We start from the raw sequence: 18,812 nt of genomic DNA on the forward strand, positions 1-18,812 counted from the left end.
TCACGTTTATCATCATACAGGTTTGGTATGTTAAATTGGAAGACAAAAGAACAAGAGGTGTTAATGAACGCCTAGGTAGACTCAGGGCATTGCCTCAGTGCAAAACAGAGAGGAACAATCACTATTATCCCGTGGCCTCGCTGAACTCAGAGAAATTAGTGACTCAAAGTTTAGCAGTGGAGCCAGAATCCAAACTCAAGTGACCATAGCAAAGCCATTATGTAGGTGCTGGGTGACCTGTGAAATATGCCTCTGTGCTGAGAGCAAAGAGCCAGCGCAATGAAGAGATTAATCCATTCATTCTGAGGACTTGGGAGGCCAAGTCTGTAACCCAAACTCGCAGACATTCACAAGCACCCGAGTCATATTTTGACCAAGTGGGCTCCCTTAAAGAACAAGGAAAGCTCACTAGTCCACAGCCTTTCCCAACACTCTCTGAGATGGTTGGTGACAAGTCAGAGCAGTCTCTTAGTTCTTTAGAAAATCCGCCTTCAGCGCCCCTCAAGCCCTCCAACCCCCACCCTCTCCCAAAAAGAGAAGATTAGAAGTGCCAAGTCAGGAGCCCGAAGATTCACTGCTGGTTGCAAAGTGTCCCTGTTGAGCTTGAGAGATCAGGTTCAAAGCTTCAGCCTCAGGCAACTCCCTCCTCCTTTCTCCAATGCAGAGGATCCTAGCCTCCCTCTAGGATGGTTAATTCCTTTTGTTTGCGCTCAGCTCCTAGACAGTTGGACAACCCAGCATCCTTTCCCTAGACTCCCTATGGACTCCAGCTACCTAGAAAAAGGCCCTGGGAGGGTTCCATTCCAGAAAAACCAAGCACAAAGCCAAAAGCTGCCCCTTCTTTGTATACGGGGCACACTTGGGTGTGGATTGGGTGCTCCACAAACCTCTCTTCTTGGGGATTTCCTGTCAACATTGATGCTGCGGTCCAGCACTCAGACACTGGGTCAGTGATGGTGGTCCAGTGGCTAACAGTGTGACTCATAACGCCAGCTCTGGTCCAATCCCAATCATTCTTTTAGAACTCATAGCCCATTTCTGCCATACACACCTAAATTCATTTTGCTTGGAAATGTGTGTACCCTCATCTTAACTGTCATCACAGCGTCTGTCACGGCACTGCCTTTGCGCTGGGTTTTAGGAGATACCTTTGGCATGTATATCTCCAGAGACAGGTCTGCATCTTGCTATTACCCTAGCTGGAGCAACCAGCTAACCAGCTTACACCAGTGTCTCTAATGGACCCTGGGTGGATGACTGTGCTTGCTTGCAACTCAGTAATTTTCTCTTATTCCAAAGCACCTAAGATTGGTATCAACCCATGCAGTGCCTTTTTGAAGTTGCACGGAATGTTTAGTACCTTAGCATGTCTATAGATATCCTCACTAGCAACATATACATGATTTTTGTTGCATGATTGAAGTATGTCCCCTACACACCTCATGGTAAGGACTTTTTGGTCTAGACAGTGACTTCCCTAATCTTGGAAAAACCACATTTTGTTCCTTGGGTGACCCCAGGACATACTGGTTTCTGAATCAGTTAGAGCTGCAGTTTGTGGGGAATGTGGGCCATATGTTGACTGAATTATTAATTCCAGGGTGGGGGTGGCATTTTGAGGCGAAAGCCTGATACTACATTGTAAAGGAAGTAGATGCTCTTCTGTCTCAAAGAAATACCATTGAGTGACATTATGCACAGCTCATATGGACCACAAGGCTGCACTTAGTAGGGCAGAAATGAGAGTTGGTTAATGAAGGTAACCATTATAAAAGAGCAAAATACCTTGGGAGGGTATGTCCTGGCTCTGATGCCAAGTATTTAATCATGGAAACTGTGCACCTCAAGGCAGAGGCCTTCAATGTTTGCCTTCTCAAGCCTCATGTTAGCATGTTATAAAAACAGACTAAGGTTGGTGAGAAGGCTCAGCCAGTTAAGGCACCTGTAACCGTTCCTAGCCACCTGGGTCTGATGCCCTAAACCCATATGGTGGAAAGAGAGAACCTACTCCCATCAATCGTCCTCTTGCTCCTACACACACACACACACACACACACACACACACAAACACACACAGACACACACACATAGACACACACACAGACACACACACAGAGACACACACACACAGATACATACACACACACAGACACACACACACAGACACACACACACAGACACACACACACAGACACATACACACACACAGACACACACACATACTTTTTATTACATTATTACTTAATGTCATTTTTTAAAGTTAGGCAGTATTATTGGCCCACAGGCTGATTCAAGCAGTATTTATTTTGTTTTGTTCTATCTGAGACAAGGTCTCACTTTGTAGGCCTTGCGTGACCTGGAACTCATAGATATCCTCCCGGCTCTGCTTCTCAAGTGCTGAGATTAAAAGTATCCATTCTCATGCCTGGCAAATCAGAAACGTACAGAAACATAGAAAGATATGAGGGTACTGAAGGAGAGAAAGAGAAAGGGAAAATAATAGATCTTGATTCCCATTTTTTTACCGAGTGTAGCAGAAGAAAGGGTCTCTCTCTGCTCTGTCACTCTTCTTTCCTTTTCCAGATAGTATGCCTATAAAGGGCTTCTGAAAGCACAAAGAATTTTTTATCACTGTACCATTGTTCAAAGCAATCACATATTAACTAGCAGATCTGTCTCTCCCTCTCTCTCTCTCTCTCTCTGTCTCTCTCTCTCACTGACAGAGTACTGTCACTGCATACATAGTATAGATACGGCTACTTAACTAGGAACTTAGGCAGTAACTGAGGAAAGCACAGGCAACAAGATCCACCTTCTTCCTGTCCCACAGAGGACACACGCTGACCTTCCAGAAGCCTGCAATGAGAGATCCAGGCTCTGTTTTGCTGTTGCTTCTTTCCAAAGAAAACAAAGGAAGAAGTCAACATGGGAGGTGGGACGCTCGTGGTGACTCTGTCTCTGTCCTGATCAGATAAGCTATACAACCATCACCCCCAAAAACCCCATGAGACAGAGGAGTCAGCATCTCCCAGCGACGGTCCTGATTCATGAAACTTGAGGCAAGCCTAGGAGATCTGCACCAGGCCATTATTGTGGACAGTCGAGTTTGGAAACTGACGAGGACTCCAACACTGCCTCAGTGATCCTTGTCTTCCAACTGGCTGAGATCAAACTTTCCACCTTTGTGCTGGGTGAGCTTGCCTCTAGTCTTCCACCCACAATCCTGCCTCAAAACTCATTTCTAAGGCCACGGCCTCAGGAAGCCTTCCCTGTTCCCTAAGCGAACTGCCCTTCTCCCTCTTTTCCCCCCACAACACATTTTTAGTGCCTCTATATTATGCACTATACCTCTCTTCATTTGAGGTTTATCCATACCAGTGTATGGCAAACAATATGGACCACGCTTAGATAAAACCCTCGTAGTCTTTTTTTTTTTTTTTAGGTGAGCTAAGTAATATCTTTACTTTAACTCAGTACATTCAAAACTTCCGCATTTCAGTGGGTAATCAGTGAAAAGATCATCAGTGACTTATTTCACACTGTCCAAATTCGCGGTGTGTCTTCCATTTAGAACACACATGCAGTCAGTGAATGGGTACCACTTAGAGACAGCACAGTATAGTTCTTTAAGCAGTAGTTTGTAATCTGGGGGTTGATCCCCTTTGAGGGTTGAACAACTCTTGCACAGAAGTCACCTAAGATCATCAGAAAAAAACAGACATTTACATTAAATTCACAACAGTAGTAAAATTACAGTTATGAAGTAACAAGGAAAATACTTTTATGGTTAGGGTCACCATAACATGAGGAACTGTATTAAAGGGCTGCAACATTAGGAAGGTTGCAAACCACTGTCTTTAAGGGTAAGTCTGTCGCTTTTGCCTCTGGGGTCTCAGAAGGGGCGTGGTGTCTGGGTACAGGGTCAAGAATCAGAAAGAAAAGAAAGAAAGGAAAAAGAAAAAAAGGAAAAGCAAACTGCCAGGGCACTTTTCTTTAGAGAGAAGACAGGTGGGAAGAAGTCTGAGGCACTGCCAACATCAGAAGCGAACAGGCAAATGTCAGTGGCCTTCAGCCTGTCCTGTGAGATAGCAGAGTGTAGATAAAAGAGATGGGCGCTCCGAACCATGCACTCAGCTTCCCCCACACACGGCTTGCCTTGGGCCATCCAAAAATGCTACAGTGGTTGGCAAGACTTGAGTGGGTTGTAATGTGACCACTTAAATTTCCCAAACACAGCTGTGGCCGGGGGAAAAAAAAAATTGTTCTCGGAACAGATTTATTCCAAAAGCAGGTTGAGCCAATTCATGGCCACAGGCTTCCCAAGAGAGCTCACTGGCTTCCTTTGTAACTCAGCTGTGATTAGTTCAATGGAAAAGTGCTATCACTTTTGTCAATAAAGTATTGCCTCCAAGGCAGTACCTGTGGATATAAGATTGGAGCTTCCCTAAAAGCACTCAGCTGAGGAAATGAGAGTTTAAGCATTTTTCCACACAAGGGCCTGGAGCTGGGAGCTCACATCCTGGTTCTCATCCAGGTGGAATACCATTCTGCAAAGGCCCGGAGACCAAACTTTCAGTTCATATTGTAGAGGCCAGCCTTTCCGGAGGAACCATGCTCTCTAAAAGCCAGCCCCTACCCCATCACTTTAGAACATTTAACTTGGATGTCTCTTGTTCTTCTATTCTATTCTATGCTTTTTTTTTTTTTTTAGTCAAACTCGCTATCTAACCTGGAACTTTTGGTTCTGCTTCTGACATAGTTGTGCCGAAATCACAAGCCCATGCCACCACACCCTGCTAACCTGTGTTGTTGTTGTTGTTGTTGTTATTATTATTATTATTATTATTATTATTATTATTATTATTATTATTATTATTATATTGTTGCTGTTGGCATTATTTGGGGTCTTTGTTTTGTTTTAAGATGGGGTTTCTCTGTCCTGGACTCTCTTTATAGACCAGGTTGGCCTTGAACTCACATAGATCCGCCCTCCTCTGCCTCCCTGAGTGCTGTGATTTCAGGTATGTGCCACCATGCCCAGCTACCTGTATACATTTTAAGGGGGACTTTGATGGCTCATGCAGAGAATTACAACAAACAGTTATGATCTTGGACCACCAGCAAGTGAACTCAAGCATGTTACCTTCTCTCTTTAATACAGCACTTTGAGGTAGGTATGAAACTCGAGTGGTACCTCTCTCTCAAGGCCTTGGTGTTCATTAAGTACTAATAGACAAGAGGAAACTATTCACGGAAGTCTGTATGCAAAGGGTAAACCACCACAAACAAAATCATTCATGTGCAATTTATAGAGAGAGTAAAGGAGAGTAAAGTGGATATTGTCAAGCAATAGAGATATGGTCAAGCTCAGAGAAAGAAGTGGACAGCAGTGCCTAAGGAGAGAGAAGGGCCCCCTTTCAGTCCACAGTCTGATGGGTAGTTTAGTGTAGGAAGTAGGTCAGAGCAGGCAAGTCTGAGTTCACTTGTGTGACTTCCAAAAACAGGGAGAAGAAACCATCTAGGCTGGAAGAAAGGGAAGAGTGAGAAAGGAAAATGGTGAAAAGAGTGACCAGTAAGAGCCGGGCGTGGTGGTACATGCCTTTAATCCCAGCACTCGGGAGGCAGAGGCAGGCAGATCGCTGGCCTGGTCTACAAAGCGAGTTTAGGACAGCCAAGGCTACACAGAGAAACCCTGTCTTGGACAACCAAAAAAAAAAAAAAAAAAAAGGAGTGACCAGTAAAACGAGCAGTAAGATCATTGAAAGAAAAATGACTCTTCTGTAGGCACAGTGCCTACTGTGTGAGATAACAAGATCCAGGAAACAGGACGGCCTGTACTGTGTAGGAAGGAGGGGACGATAGAAAATCTCTTGTCCTCTTACCAGTTCCTCAGCAGAGACACTGTGGGGAGGCGAAGTGCTCCCCCGCTCTGCTAAGGACAAGGACACTTGTCTGCAGTGTCCACTGCAAACGCTATCATGAGGGACGGAAGGCGTGTGCAACCCCTGCAAACCTTCCTTTCTAGTTTTGACAGTATTGCACAAAAGCCAGTTGAAGGCAGCCTTTCTTCTCTCTGTGTTAGGCTTTCTGACATGTACCCCTCAAGCGTGGCCTTCCTGAGAAGTAATTAGATTATATCTTTAGTACGCTTTGAGCTATGGGACGGAGACCATCGTGCACATGCATACAGGCATGGTCATTATTTCAAACTCTGATTCCTTTGTTCTGTTTGAATCCATCTCCTGGCGACAGCTGTCTGGCTTTGAAAGGTAGCAACAGCTGCAGTCATGAGCCCATGACTGGGGTGATGACAGTCTCGCAGTGCCACCAGGCAGCTGTTTTCTAAAGTGAGATCGTGCTCCCCACTTGGGGCTGGACAACCCTGAGAGCTATTTGAGTCTCAGATTTGCTTGTAGGAGAGTTCCCAGTTTTTCTCCCATGGTATACTCTTTAATTCTGCCATGGTTGGCTAAACGTTGCTGTAGATGTAACAAGCCTCTCTCTCTGTCTTTGGCTCCTTACTTCCCAGCTGAGATAATCTGCCCTATTGCTTGAGGTTGCTATGACATCCCAAAGATGTAACACAAGTGGAAAATATTTCACAGACTCTAAGGCAGCATTTCTGAATTAGAAATCATGAAGGCCCCTTTAACTTTAAAAAGTGAAAAAACAAAACAAAACAAAAACCCTGAAACTATAAGAAACCACTATAAATTTCTAATCTGGCTTGTAAAGATAAATGGTTACTGAGGGTTGGCAGACAAGGACTCTGAACAAGACCTGGCTTAGACTTGAAGAATCTGAACAATCAAGAGATAACTGAGCTGGGTGCAGTGGTACAGGCAGATTTCTGTGAGTTTGAGGCCAGCCTGGTTTACAGGGAGAGTTCCAGGACAGTCAGGATTGTTACACAAAGAAACTCTGTCTTGAAAAACAAAAACAAAAACAAGGAAAGAGGGAGGGAGGGGGAGAGAGAGAGAGAGAGAGAGAGAGAGAGAGAGAGAGAGAGAGAGAGAGAGAGAGAGAGAACTGAGTAAAGGGCAAAAACAAATGGCAGACCAGGGGCTGGAGAGATGGCTCAGTGGTTAAGAGCACTTGCTCTTGTGGTGGACCTGGGTTTTATTCCCAGCATCTACCTGGCAGCTCACCACATAACTCCAGTTCAAAGGATGTTCTCTCTGGCCATCTGGGAGTACTACATGCAGGCAAAATACCCACAGACAGAATATAAATAAAAACAATCAAAATAAATAAATAATAAAAGAAGCATAAACCAATGGCATGTGGAGCCCCACTAGAATCCAACCCAGAGAGGGTCTAAGGAGGAGGGGCACGCAGGTTGGAAGGGTCGGCAGGCCCCTGATGGTGGAGAGGATTCAGTGACAGTCAGAGAAGTTGCCAGGGGAGGTGTTGGGTTTTTTGGTTTTGGGTTTTTTTAAACAAATAAATCTTCATTTAAAAAAAAAAAAGAATGGGTTAATTTAGGTCACAGCACTCTGACTAGGAAGATATCAAGTATATTTTTAATGTATTACTACTAGTATTACATAGTTTTCTTTTTTATTAAAATATAATTATACCATTTGTCCCTTTCATTTCATCTCTCTGTTCCCTCCCTTCTCCCTTCTAAATTCATGGCCTCATACTAATTATTATTGTTACAGTTGTACTGCAAGTAAAGACATATATACGCAACCTGCTGAGTCCATTTAGTGTTGCTCATTGTATGTTTAATAATAAGAAATAAGATAGTAAGTTGCCAGTCAACAGATATTAGATTATATGAGGTTTATTAACTGAACATGGGGAGAGAAGGAAAGGGGGGAGGACGGGTATCCCAGAGAGAGAGAGAGACAGAGAGATAGGGAAAGAGAGGAAGAGAGAAGTAAGAGAGGAGGTAGAGACAGTGGAAGAGAGAAGGAGGTAAGAGAAGGAGGGGCAGAGGTAGCTGTGTCCTTTTATATACTGGTCAGGGCCACGCCCCCATGGCAGGTAGGCAATGACATCACATGTAGGCAGATTGAAGCAGAATCCTAACACCTTGTATATATATTTGTCTTAAATTGTGTGTGTGTGTGTCTGTCTGTCTGTCTGTTTGTACATGTGAGTGCAGTACCCACAAAGGCCAGAAGAGGACATGGAACTCCCTGGAACTGGAGTTACAGGTGGTTGTGAGATGCCAAAAGTAGGAGCTAGGAACCATATTCCTGTCCGCATAGCAGTCTGCATTCAGGACTGCTGAGCCATCTCTCCGCCTAGCTCAGACTTACACATGCAAGAGAAGGAAGTGAAACTTCTTTATTGAAACATGCTTCTCTTCTTCCCAAAAACACTGTTGCTACCAGGAAAGTGGACTCTGTCCAAATGTAAATTCCAGACCTGCATATAAGCAGCAGGTTGGTCTAGTGCTTCAAGTCTGCTGGCGAGGGAGAAAGGCTGCGTGCTCTACAAAGGGCTGGGGACAGAACCCAGCTGCTCAACACAGTAATATTGGAGAGAAAACACTCCAACCTTTTGTGTCTCTGTGGGAGAAACTTTTCTTCTATCATTTTGTTGTTGTTGTCTTGTCTAGATTATCTTTAGGAAAACAATTACTATCTATATCTGTATGTTGAGATCCTCCTATCTGTCCCTTCTAACTTCTTTTTACCATGAATACCCAACTCTAAACAATTAATTGCTTTTCTACTAAAATATTAAACTGAGCCAACTGAAAAGATGGCTCAACATTTAACAGCACTGGCTGCTCTTCCAAGGACCTAAGGTCTATTCCCAGAACCACCATGGCCACTCACAGCTATCCAAGATGCCAGTGCGAAAGGATCCCATGCCGCCTTCTGCCTTCCATGGGCACCAAGCATGCCTGTGGTGCACAGACATACATGCAGGCAAAATGCTCATACAAAATGATCATAATAAGATAAAAAATTTAAAAAGGTTAAAATGAGCCAAAACCACTAATTTTATATATCCTGCTTAAAACACTGTAATATCAGATTGTATTTGTTACAGTGTTTTTCATAACATGATTCCTCTGTTTTCATGCACAATATTCTATCACATGAAAGGCACATGATGTACATAATCACCTCTTTACTATCAGATATTTGATTGAATAATTTACTTTCATAACTATAGTGACTATTCTTGTTCACAATTATTTGATTGCCTATTTCTCTAGTTCTATAGAGTAAATCCTTGTGCCCAAACTGCATTACAGTATAAAATATTTCCTTAAATGAAACAGTTGATGGTCCCATATACAGTGCATGGGAAGGGCGACCCCCCCCCTTCAGACTATGGCAGTTTGGGAGGTGGAAAATAGCCTCGCCTCATTGGTTCCATTTACATGTCTTTGATTACTAATGAGATAAACATTTTTTAATTTCTGTTTATTAGCCACTTGAGCTTCTTTTGTGAGCTGTTCCTGTCCCCAGCAGCAAGCTGGTGTTTTTCTTATCTGTTTGGGATCTTCACAGCAGTAACCTTTTGACTATCATATTTGACTAGTTCATATTAGAATACTGAGAAACATGTTTCCCAACTCGGCCTTGTCATTTGCTTTGTAGGTGCTGGCTCATTTGAAAATATCAGAAATGAAGATTAAACATGGGAGAAAAAGCAGAGGCAGAGCTCTGTGCAGCTATCCTAATGAAAGCAGTTTTAGTATTCATTTTAAGTAGTAGGGCTTTGAGCGTCACTGGAGACTAATGGAAAACAACATGGTGCTTTTCTTTTTGTTCTTCGGTCTGCCTAAAACAGAGGGCGATCCTTGAAGAACAACATCCTTGCAAACTGCTTTCAACTTTTTGACATGGGCATTAAAATGCCACCCCAAATACCAGTGGTAATAAAGAAGGGGACTTAAAAGGGGCAAGAGGTGTAAATGTAACACTGGGTCCCTTTTTGACTGTTGCTGGCCAGTTGCTGAGGAAGGAGCAGTGGGGCACTCAGGCCTCCCACCTGTCTCAGATGCTGGTGGAAGAAAACCTTGGTCATTTGAGGCTGCTTGCCGAGTCACAAAGTTTTGAGTTGTTCACGCAATAATTATAATAACCAAAGCATCCGGTGTGCAGGCTTTCTTGGGAGAATTAGCTTCTGCTTCCTCTTTTGATTGCCCCTTCCTTCGTCTGATGTCCCTTGCAGCGGCTCTGCTCTGTCACCTTCCATTCTGTGACTGTTCACAACTCCTCATTTTGTGCAAAAGTGGTTACTGTTTTCTTTTTCCCAAAATGAACGTATCTGGTGATTTTTTTTTTTCCAAAGGAGAAAGCTACTTTGGAACAGGGCTGCTCTGGGATGGGTTCGTTTTGGAGAAAGTCATATTGCTCTTGCTTGTATCTGCTTTCACTAGGCAAAGAGCCTCAGGACACTTGACTGGGCTGGAGATTTTTCTCTGTACTTGAGAAAGGAGTCTTCCTTCATGTTCCAGGAAGATGGCATCCCAGGCTGGAGACTTTGCTGACTTAAAGGGCCAGGCCAATGAGAGCCACTTCTGGTCAGCAAATCCTCCCAAGGGGCTTCGGAAATGACAGCATTTCCTCTGGCTAAAAGTTTTGAGAGTGTAGCATATTTCTTTCCTATCTTTTACAATTATCCCTTTATTCTTTGGCACTTTCATACATGTTTATAAACAATTTAAGTCATTTCACCCATTGCCTCACTCAATATCCTTCTTCCCTCTGAAACCATTCCTCTTTCTTTCTTTCTTTCTTTCTTTTTTTTTTTTTTTTTTTTTGGTTTTCCAAGACAGGGTTTCTCTGTGTAGCCTTGGCTGTCTTGGTCTCTATTTCTAGACCAGGTTGGCCTCGAACACACAGCCATCTGCCTGCCTCTGCCCCCCACGCCAGTGCTGGCATTACAGGCATGTGACACCGTCTATTCTTCTTTCTAATGAAGTCCCCCTCCCACTTTCACATTGTGAGTGCATGGTGTGTGTGTGTGTGTGTGTGTGTGTGTGTGTGTGTGTGTGTGTGTGTGTGAACAGTAACCAAGTCCATCAACTCATGGCTGACTTTAATTGTTTGTTGTTATTTTGTTTTTCCAGACAGTGTTTCTCTGTATAGTCTTGGCTGTCCTGGGCTCACTTTGTAGACCAAGCTGGCCTCCAATTCACAGAGATCCATCTGTCTCTGCCTCCTCAAACGCTGGGATTGCAACTGTGTGCTACCACCCTTAGCTAGAATGACTTTAATTCTATTTAACAGTTCAAGGACATAGGGAGGGTACCACAGCACAGTTGGTTGCTTTCACTTACCTCCCACACTGCTCCTTTTCTTCCACACGTATTATTTTCTTTTGTTGAATTTGATGCCAAGAATATGTGTTGGAATGAAAGAGTCCAAATTTTTTTATTTATTCATGACTATTTAAACACCATGATCCAGAGATGGTGGTGTACACCTTTAACCTCAATCCCTCAGGAGGCAGAGACAGGAGGATCTCCGAATTGGTGTACAAAGCCAATTCCAGGACAGCCAGAGCTCCACAGAGAAACCCTGTCTAAGAAAAGGAATGAAAGAAAGGAAGAAAGAAAGAAAGGAAGAAAGAACGAGAAAAGAAAGTTAAATGTCACCTGTATCTCCTTTTGGATTATACTAATGATGTGTGAAAGGCCAAGTGTACTATCCAGAGTGAAGGCAGACAGATGCCCTCTGCGATAGAACCACAGCCCTCTCTTGTTTCTTACCTCTCTTGGGACATTTGTCTTGCTGGAGTCTTGAGACCCTGGAATCAGTCTGCCTAGGTTTAAACTGTCCGTCAAATTCATCATCCAGAGCAACTTTTCTATGCCTCATTTTTTTCCAAAATAGGAACATGAGTCATATTTCTGTATCATTTAAATGAAGTAAAGCAATAAAGAACTAATCACTAGAGGAATTTATTATTTGCATTACTACTATTCCTATGACAAGGATTACTGTAATGGCTAAGGAACAGTGTGGCTCACTTACATATAGCACTTGCTTCATGTCAGAGGTAGGCATGTTCTCTACTGGATGCAGAACGTAATTGTGTGGGAACCTGCTTTGTCCAGCCATATAATTTAGAAATGTGGACAGCCTAACTGACTATAACCATCTCCTCACATTCTCCAGAGATATGTTTTAATACCTCAATGAATTCCCAAGACCTTGAATACAGCACCAAGCTCTATATGCACAAACTCTACAAATACATATTTTATCCCATCTATATATCTATAGATATTTATAAATTAGGCACACTTAGCAGTAACTGCAAAAATTATGACAACATAATGTAATAAGTAATATATTATATTATACTGTAACCCAATGTGGATATGTTTTCCTCTCTTTCAGGATATCATATTGTATTATATTTACCCTTCTTCTTGTGTAATGAGATGAAATGAAAACATGTCATAAGTTCTAGGAGTACAGTGGTATGGTATCATGTTTCTTCACACTACTGCAGATGGTACTTATTTGAAACTTGAGATATGTCTATTTATAGAATTTTCCTTTGAGTATTTTTGGATCATAGTTAACGATGAGTATGAGATAACTAATACTGCCTCAGAAATGAAACTGTGGGCAAGGAGGGGATACATATGTGTTCAGTTCTTACAGTGTCCAGACACTGATTAATCCAGGTGTTCCTTCTGGGCCTATTGTGTGAACACAGGCTAGTGTTTTTAATACTTTTAAAGATCCATTTCAAGCTTGGATGCTGGCCTCACCAGATCTACAAGAGCTGCCCATCTGATGTCTCTAGTTGCCCCAAGCAAGCAGCAAAACCAGTGGTTACTATCAAGAGTCCAGTCAGCTCTAATCCAGGAGATATCAGACCTCAGGTGTGCTACATTGGAGAAACTATAGAGAAACCATGTGCCTTGGTTTCCCCTTTACATAGCAGGAGTGATGGTGATAATGTTAGACATTATCAATTCTCCATAATCACATTCATTGCATGTGTGGATGGTTAGTTTGTTACATCTCAGCATGCTACAAGAGGCCGAGATTATTCGTTTAATCTATTTGTTTGGTGAAGTCAAAAGATGTTTAACTTACTTTCTGTCCTTGGAACCCAACATGAGCCAAATGGGAAACATAGATCTATAGAGACACATTACCATAATGGCAGGCAGAAAGATGTGGCCCGATCAAGTGTTGTTTATTGGAGAATGGCAGAGATTTGAGGTCTGATGCTGGCAGGAACAACTTCCTGGTGAGGGTGGGCTTCGAATCAAGCCTTGTACCTTGTAGTTATCAGCTGTGTTTATGCCCCATGTCTGACAGATTCTAAGGTAGAGACCCTGTACAATATGGACTCTATCTGTAAGTTGTTTCTCACAGGACATGTTTTGCATCTGAACCATCCTCCATCAGGACTCGCCTGGTGTAGCCTAGCACAGAAATGCCATTGCGTTTGAAATAGATAATTTCCATAGTGAGACTAATTTTTTTTTATTAGCCTTGGAAATATTAGGACAGTCTGTGATGATCATAGCCACAGACAGAAGTACCAGAAAAATGATGGACACTGAATTAAATACTAAAGCCTTATCCTAGTAACTCACTCAGTGGGAAGTAAGCAGTCTCCTTCGTATGAAAACACAGCCCATAGTCCACATCAGTTCCAGGAGAAGAGAAAAGCAGTGTCATGAAGCCAGGTAGTTTGGGATCATCTTTTGCTCCCATCCCTGTCACTGACCTTCCCTGGAATGAAGAAGGAACCAGGGACTCTGCTCCCGAGGCCTTCATGCTGTTATGGTACTCTTTGAATTAAGTATGTTCACACTCTAACGACAAGCAGACTTTTTCATGTTTTAGAGCCAGGAAAGAGTTTGATGGAGCGTTTCATATAGAAGATAAGACAGGTCATAAGTCCATTATCCCAGCACATACACCATGAGAGGGTAGGACAGCTACTGTGAAGGAGGCTCACTCTTCCTCTACAGTACACTCTGAGTCCCAGCTAGGCTGGATGAAGTCTCTGCTTTAGGACACTTGATAGACGGTGGTGAGAAAGAAGAGGAGCCAGCATCATAAACTCAAAGATAGGCCCTCCAGTTCTAGGGATCACACATTGCGTTTCACTTTTTGTTTTCTTCAGATGGAGCAAAGAATGACACATAGAGACAGGTCAGATCAGTGCGAATCTGGACCAGCATTGGAAAAGCACACATTCAGAACATGGAAGCCAGGCCATTTCCTTATTCTAATTATATGCTTTTGGGGTCAGAATTCTTAGAGACCCAGGTCAGAAGCAGTACAGTCAATGACACCTGTACTGATGGCATGGCTGTGGTAAGTGACAATAGTCACAGAACTGACTCCAATTCAGCATCTACAATGCACCAAAGATTTTTTTTGTTGTTGCTAGTTTTGTTTGAGACAGGGTCTCATGAATCTTAGGCTGTCTTTGAGTTTAATGTTGGTTGAGAAGGATCTCGAACTTCTAATCCTCCTGCTTCCAAGTATGTGCAACGGCACCCAGTTCATTCAGCGTTGAAGGTCCAACCCAGGACCTCAGGAGTGAATGCTAGGCCAGCATTCTACCAACTGAGCTACATTCCCTGCCCATGTGAACCAAGGATTTAATAGGCATTTTCTTATATAGAAAATGAAACTTGGGCCAGGAATGGTGTCACATGCCTTTAATCTCAGCACTAAGAGGCAGAAGTCAGCACTTCCTAGAGAGAGCTTGTCTCAAAATACCAAAACTAAAATAAGAAATAAAAATAAATAAATAAAAGAAGGAGTTGCTTAAGAATTAGTTATTTGAGAAAGATTCTATGGAAAGGGGGAAATATGGAACTTTTGGAGCAGAAATGGTATTATAAGTTAACCTGTATAGGAAGAAGAGGGACAGTTCATGTTGACTCAGGGAGTGGCCATCTGAGCCACTTGTGTTCTTAAGTCACACTCATGTCACCTGCCTGACGTGACTGGCATAGGGAAGCATTACTTTTTAAAAAGTTTTGGAGTTTTATGTTTGCCACTTTCTGCTGAGTGTGCCACTTCCTGTTAGGGATTATAACTTAAGTCTCTTAAGCTTTGAGAAACTCAGCCTTCTTATGTTTACAACGTTAGAAAATTTAAATCTGGAGGTTATTTATAATACACAAAAAGTTCTTGGAAAAATTTCACTGCACTCTGGGCTTCTGGGCCAGAGTAGAAGGGTGGGGGTGGGGGGGACAGGGAAGAAAAGGGTCAGGGAAAGGAAGAGAGAGAGAGAGAGAGAGACAGACAGACAGACAGAGACACAGAGAGAGACAGAAGACCTGGTTCAGTGTTCTTCAGCAAATAGTAAAGCTATGTGCATTTTTCTTCAGATTACATGCTTCAGATGTTTATTTCCTGAGCCTTGCTAATTAAGAAATACCACAACTGTCCTAATTAGGTCCTTGACATTTCTTTCTAACAATTGCAAAGGGGCTGAAATAGCCATGTTAAAGGACAAGTCCATGTGAAGCTGAAGGTGACTCTAATGCTAATAGTCTTTTGAACAATGAGTTGCATGCAGAATAAGTTCTGTTCCTGGGACAAATGGGGGAATCTGGAACTCCTTTTTCAAAGTGCAGGGTCTGTGGGAGCATATAGGAAATGAAGCTAACTAGCAAGGCCAGCCAACTTAACACATTTGGTGGCATTTGGAGCGGTGGTGAGGGAAAATGAACTCTCTTGTTAATTTCACACTTCCTCTATACATTTCAAAAAACGAGGTGTGACTGGATTTTTAAAAAGACATTCATCAGGCTAAATGCCAGCCAGGTACACTCGCAAGTTGCTGATTTTAAGGAGTGTTGTGTCTTCTGGCACCTGTTTGCTACTGGGGTTCCAGCCCTGATCAATTAAAGCAGGGGATATTTCTACACACTACGGCTCTCAGCTTCCTGGATCTGCTGCTTTGTCCTTCTGTGGATAGGAAGGAATTCTTCAAAACCTGGGGCGGTTAACCACAGTGGAGGGATAAGAAGTGTGCGTCCACAGCCTGTGCCAGCCCCAGGAAATAGGAGCCATAATTGCCTGCCTTTGACACAGGAGAAGAAAATCAAAGCTCAGGGGGACTCGCGTTATTTCAATCCTGCGCTGCTCCTTCTCCGCAGTGTGGGTCGGGGAGTCCTCCTGGCCCAAAGGCCCCCCCAGGAGCCCCTCCTTGCCGCAGATGCACAGGTTTGTTTTCTTTGGCTCCCCCATTAATGAGTTCCACAGGACAATGTTAAGCTTGGTTATGCAGCCTTAATTGGTTTAGTTACAACAAGATAATTCCTTTTTTCTTCTCTTGGAGGCCGGTCTGTTTAAAGACATTTTAGCTAGAAGATGCTAATTATCAACGAGGAGAAAGTGACACCTGAGGAGTTCATCTTCCATCTTGGTCCTTGGTTCTTCCTTTGAACTCCCTCCACCAGGGGCCTCTTTCCCACTTTGTCCCGATCCCACACCATCATAAAAGAAAGCTGTTCTCTGGCCGGGCAGCACAACTTTGTTTCACATTTGCCAACGAGTCCTCCTTCTACTGTGTTGCCTCGGGGAAATGGACAACCTGGGTGAGACCTTCCTCAGCCTGGAGGATGGCCTGGATTCTTCAGACACTGCAGGCCTGCTGGCCTCCTGGGACTGGAAAAGCAGAGCCAGGCCCCTGGAGCTGAGCCAGGCATCCCCGGCTCAGAGCCTCTCCCCAGTTCCTTCTTTGGAGTCCTACCCTGAGGTTGCACTGCCCTGTGGGCACAGTGGAGCCAGCACAGGAGGCAGCGATGGCTACAGCAGCCACGGGACCGGTGGCTTAGTAGAGCTGGATTACAGCATGTTAGCTTTCCAGCCGGCCTACCTGCAAGCTGCTGGTGGTCTCAAAGGCCAGAAGGGCAGCAGCAAAGTTAAAATGTCTGTCCAGCGGAGACGCAAGGCCAGCGAGAGAGAGAAACTCAGGATGCGGACCTTGGCAGATGCCCTCCACACACTCCGGAATTACCTGCCACCTGTCTACAGCCAGAGAGGCCAGCCGCTCACCAAGATGCAGACACTCAAGTACACCATCAAGTACATCGGGGAACTCACAGACCTCCTCAACGGCGGCGGGAGAGAGCCCAGGCCCCAGAGCGTGTGACCTGTGCCTCTGGAGAATCCCACCGGTTCCAGACCTATGGCCAGGCACAGAGAAGTTCTGAAGACCTCGAACCTGTCTTCCAGGACAATAGCACAGCGTTATCTGTGGACACTTAGTGTGGCAAGTCTTGAGATCTGCTAAGTTGAAAGGGACTTCCATCTGACCTATTGGAGCTGCCAGGACATTTACTTGACAAACAGGACACTTCGGTTGTCTCATCATGTCTCCAGTGATGCAGCTTTTTTGCAAAGAGACTATTTTGCCCTGTGTCTTTTCAAGGTATTTTTAAAGGGTCAAGATGGCTTAAACATAACTCTTCTGATAGTGTTAAATATCTACAATTACATTCCCCTACCATTTTCGTGTTGGGAGTTTTCTTTCTGTTGGAACTAAACTTGTATTTTGTACAGGATCCAGTGTGACATTTGGATTCCTATTTAGAAAGACTGTGTCAAGTAAGGAGGTAGTGGTCTCTCTCTCGGTTCTCTCTCTCCCTCTCCCTCTCTCCCCCTCTCTAATCCTCACCGTGGTGCGTGTGTGTGTGTGTGCGCGCGCGTGCGCGCGCATTTGAAAGCATACCTTTACTTTTGCTGGGAGTAAAATTACTTCAGTGCAGAAGGAATTTGTATGGCAATAAGTAGGAAGTAACAAGCAGGCAGACTGGGCTGAGTTAAGACATTAAAGATCCCGTGACCGGCGTTTCCTCTGTAAGGCACAGGAGGGAAGGATTGGGGCACAGACTACTGTGTCTTGGGGAACAGGAGAAAGGAAGAAGGCAGGAAGGGCCCCAGCATCACAGGGTGGCTCTTCTTGTCCCAGGCCTGGTGTGAATGTGAGCCTGTTGCTTAACATATTCATTTGTTTTCTTTCTTTCTTTCTTTCTTTCTTTCTTTCTTTCTTTCTTTCTTTCTTTCTTTCTTTCTTGTTTTCGAGACAGGGTTTCTCTGTGTTAGCCTTGCCTGTCCTGGACTTGCTTTGTAGACTTATAGCTATCCACCTGCCTCTGCTTCCCGAGGGCTGGGATTAAAGGCGTGTGCCCCCACACCCAGTCCCACATATTCATTTCTGAAAACAAGAGATTGGCTTAAAACAAAGTCAACTTGGACTCCATAGATAATAAGTGAAAAGGCTTTCTGTGACCTCTCGGAAGGAATTTGCTTCCTGCGAAACATCTAGCTGCCCTGCCCACTCACTCCATGTCCCCCACTATCTCACAAGTCTCTTTTCGTGATCACATGCTCTCTCCCAGGTGCCTGTCCTGCTGGGCTTAGTTAATCTGGATACACAGGGCATCCTATGGAAGGGGCTTCAGTTTAAGTAGGTTCTTTTCCTTGTTGGGGTCCTTCACCATCCGTGTCAGTCCCCAGTGCCTCACTAGTCCGTTCATCTTTCCTGTTGATCTGCTCCCCGCCCCACCCCCCCTTTGGTCTTTTCCTTTTTAATTATATACATTATGAAAGGAGTAACTGTGTTTACAATCTCGTGTGTAACCTCTTCCCATTATTTCTTCATTGATGCAAATACATACAAATAAATATGTGCACATGTATACTTTGAGGAGTACATTCTGATTTGGACCAAGTGATGTAAGTTTGCATAAATATATGTGTGACATAAGTACCTCTACTATTTTGATTTTATAGAAGAGAAAATTGAAGCATGGCTTTCCTAGTCCAACAATGCTCCCAGCACAGGTTCGGCATAATTACTTAAGTAGAGCACCTTCTGAATGATATTTA

The 18,812-nt window shown here is 43.7% G+C and overlaps 1 protein-coding gene across 1 annotated transcript; it reads left to right on the forward strand.

Moving 5' to 3' along the window:
• Positions 1-16,503: 16,503 nt before the first annotated feature.
• MSGN1 (mesogenin 1) lies at positions 16,504-18,434 on the forward strand (the record flags this gene model as incomplete). The annotated part of the gene is made up of 1 exon (XM_084791543.1): positions 16,504-18,434. One exon carries the CDS (start codon positions 16,504-16,506, stop codon positions 17,071-17,073), a length of 570 nt encoding a protein of 189 aa, XP_084647669.1. The 3' UTR covers positions 17,074-18,434.
• Between the last annotated feature and the right edge of the window lie 378 nt (positions 18,435-18,812).

Source organism: Acomys minous (genome assembly GCF_964271855.1).
Source record: "Acomys minous genome assembly, chromosome: 8".
Taxonomy (NCBI): domain Eukaryota; kingdom Metazoa; phylum Chordata; class Mammalia; order Rodentia; family Muridae; genus Acomys; species Acomys minous.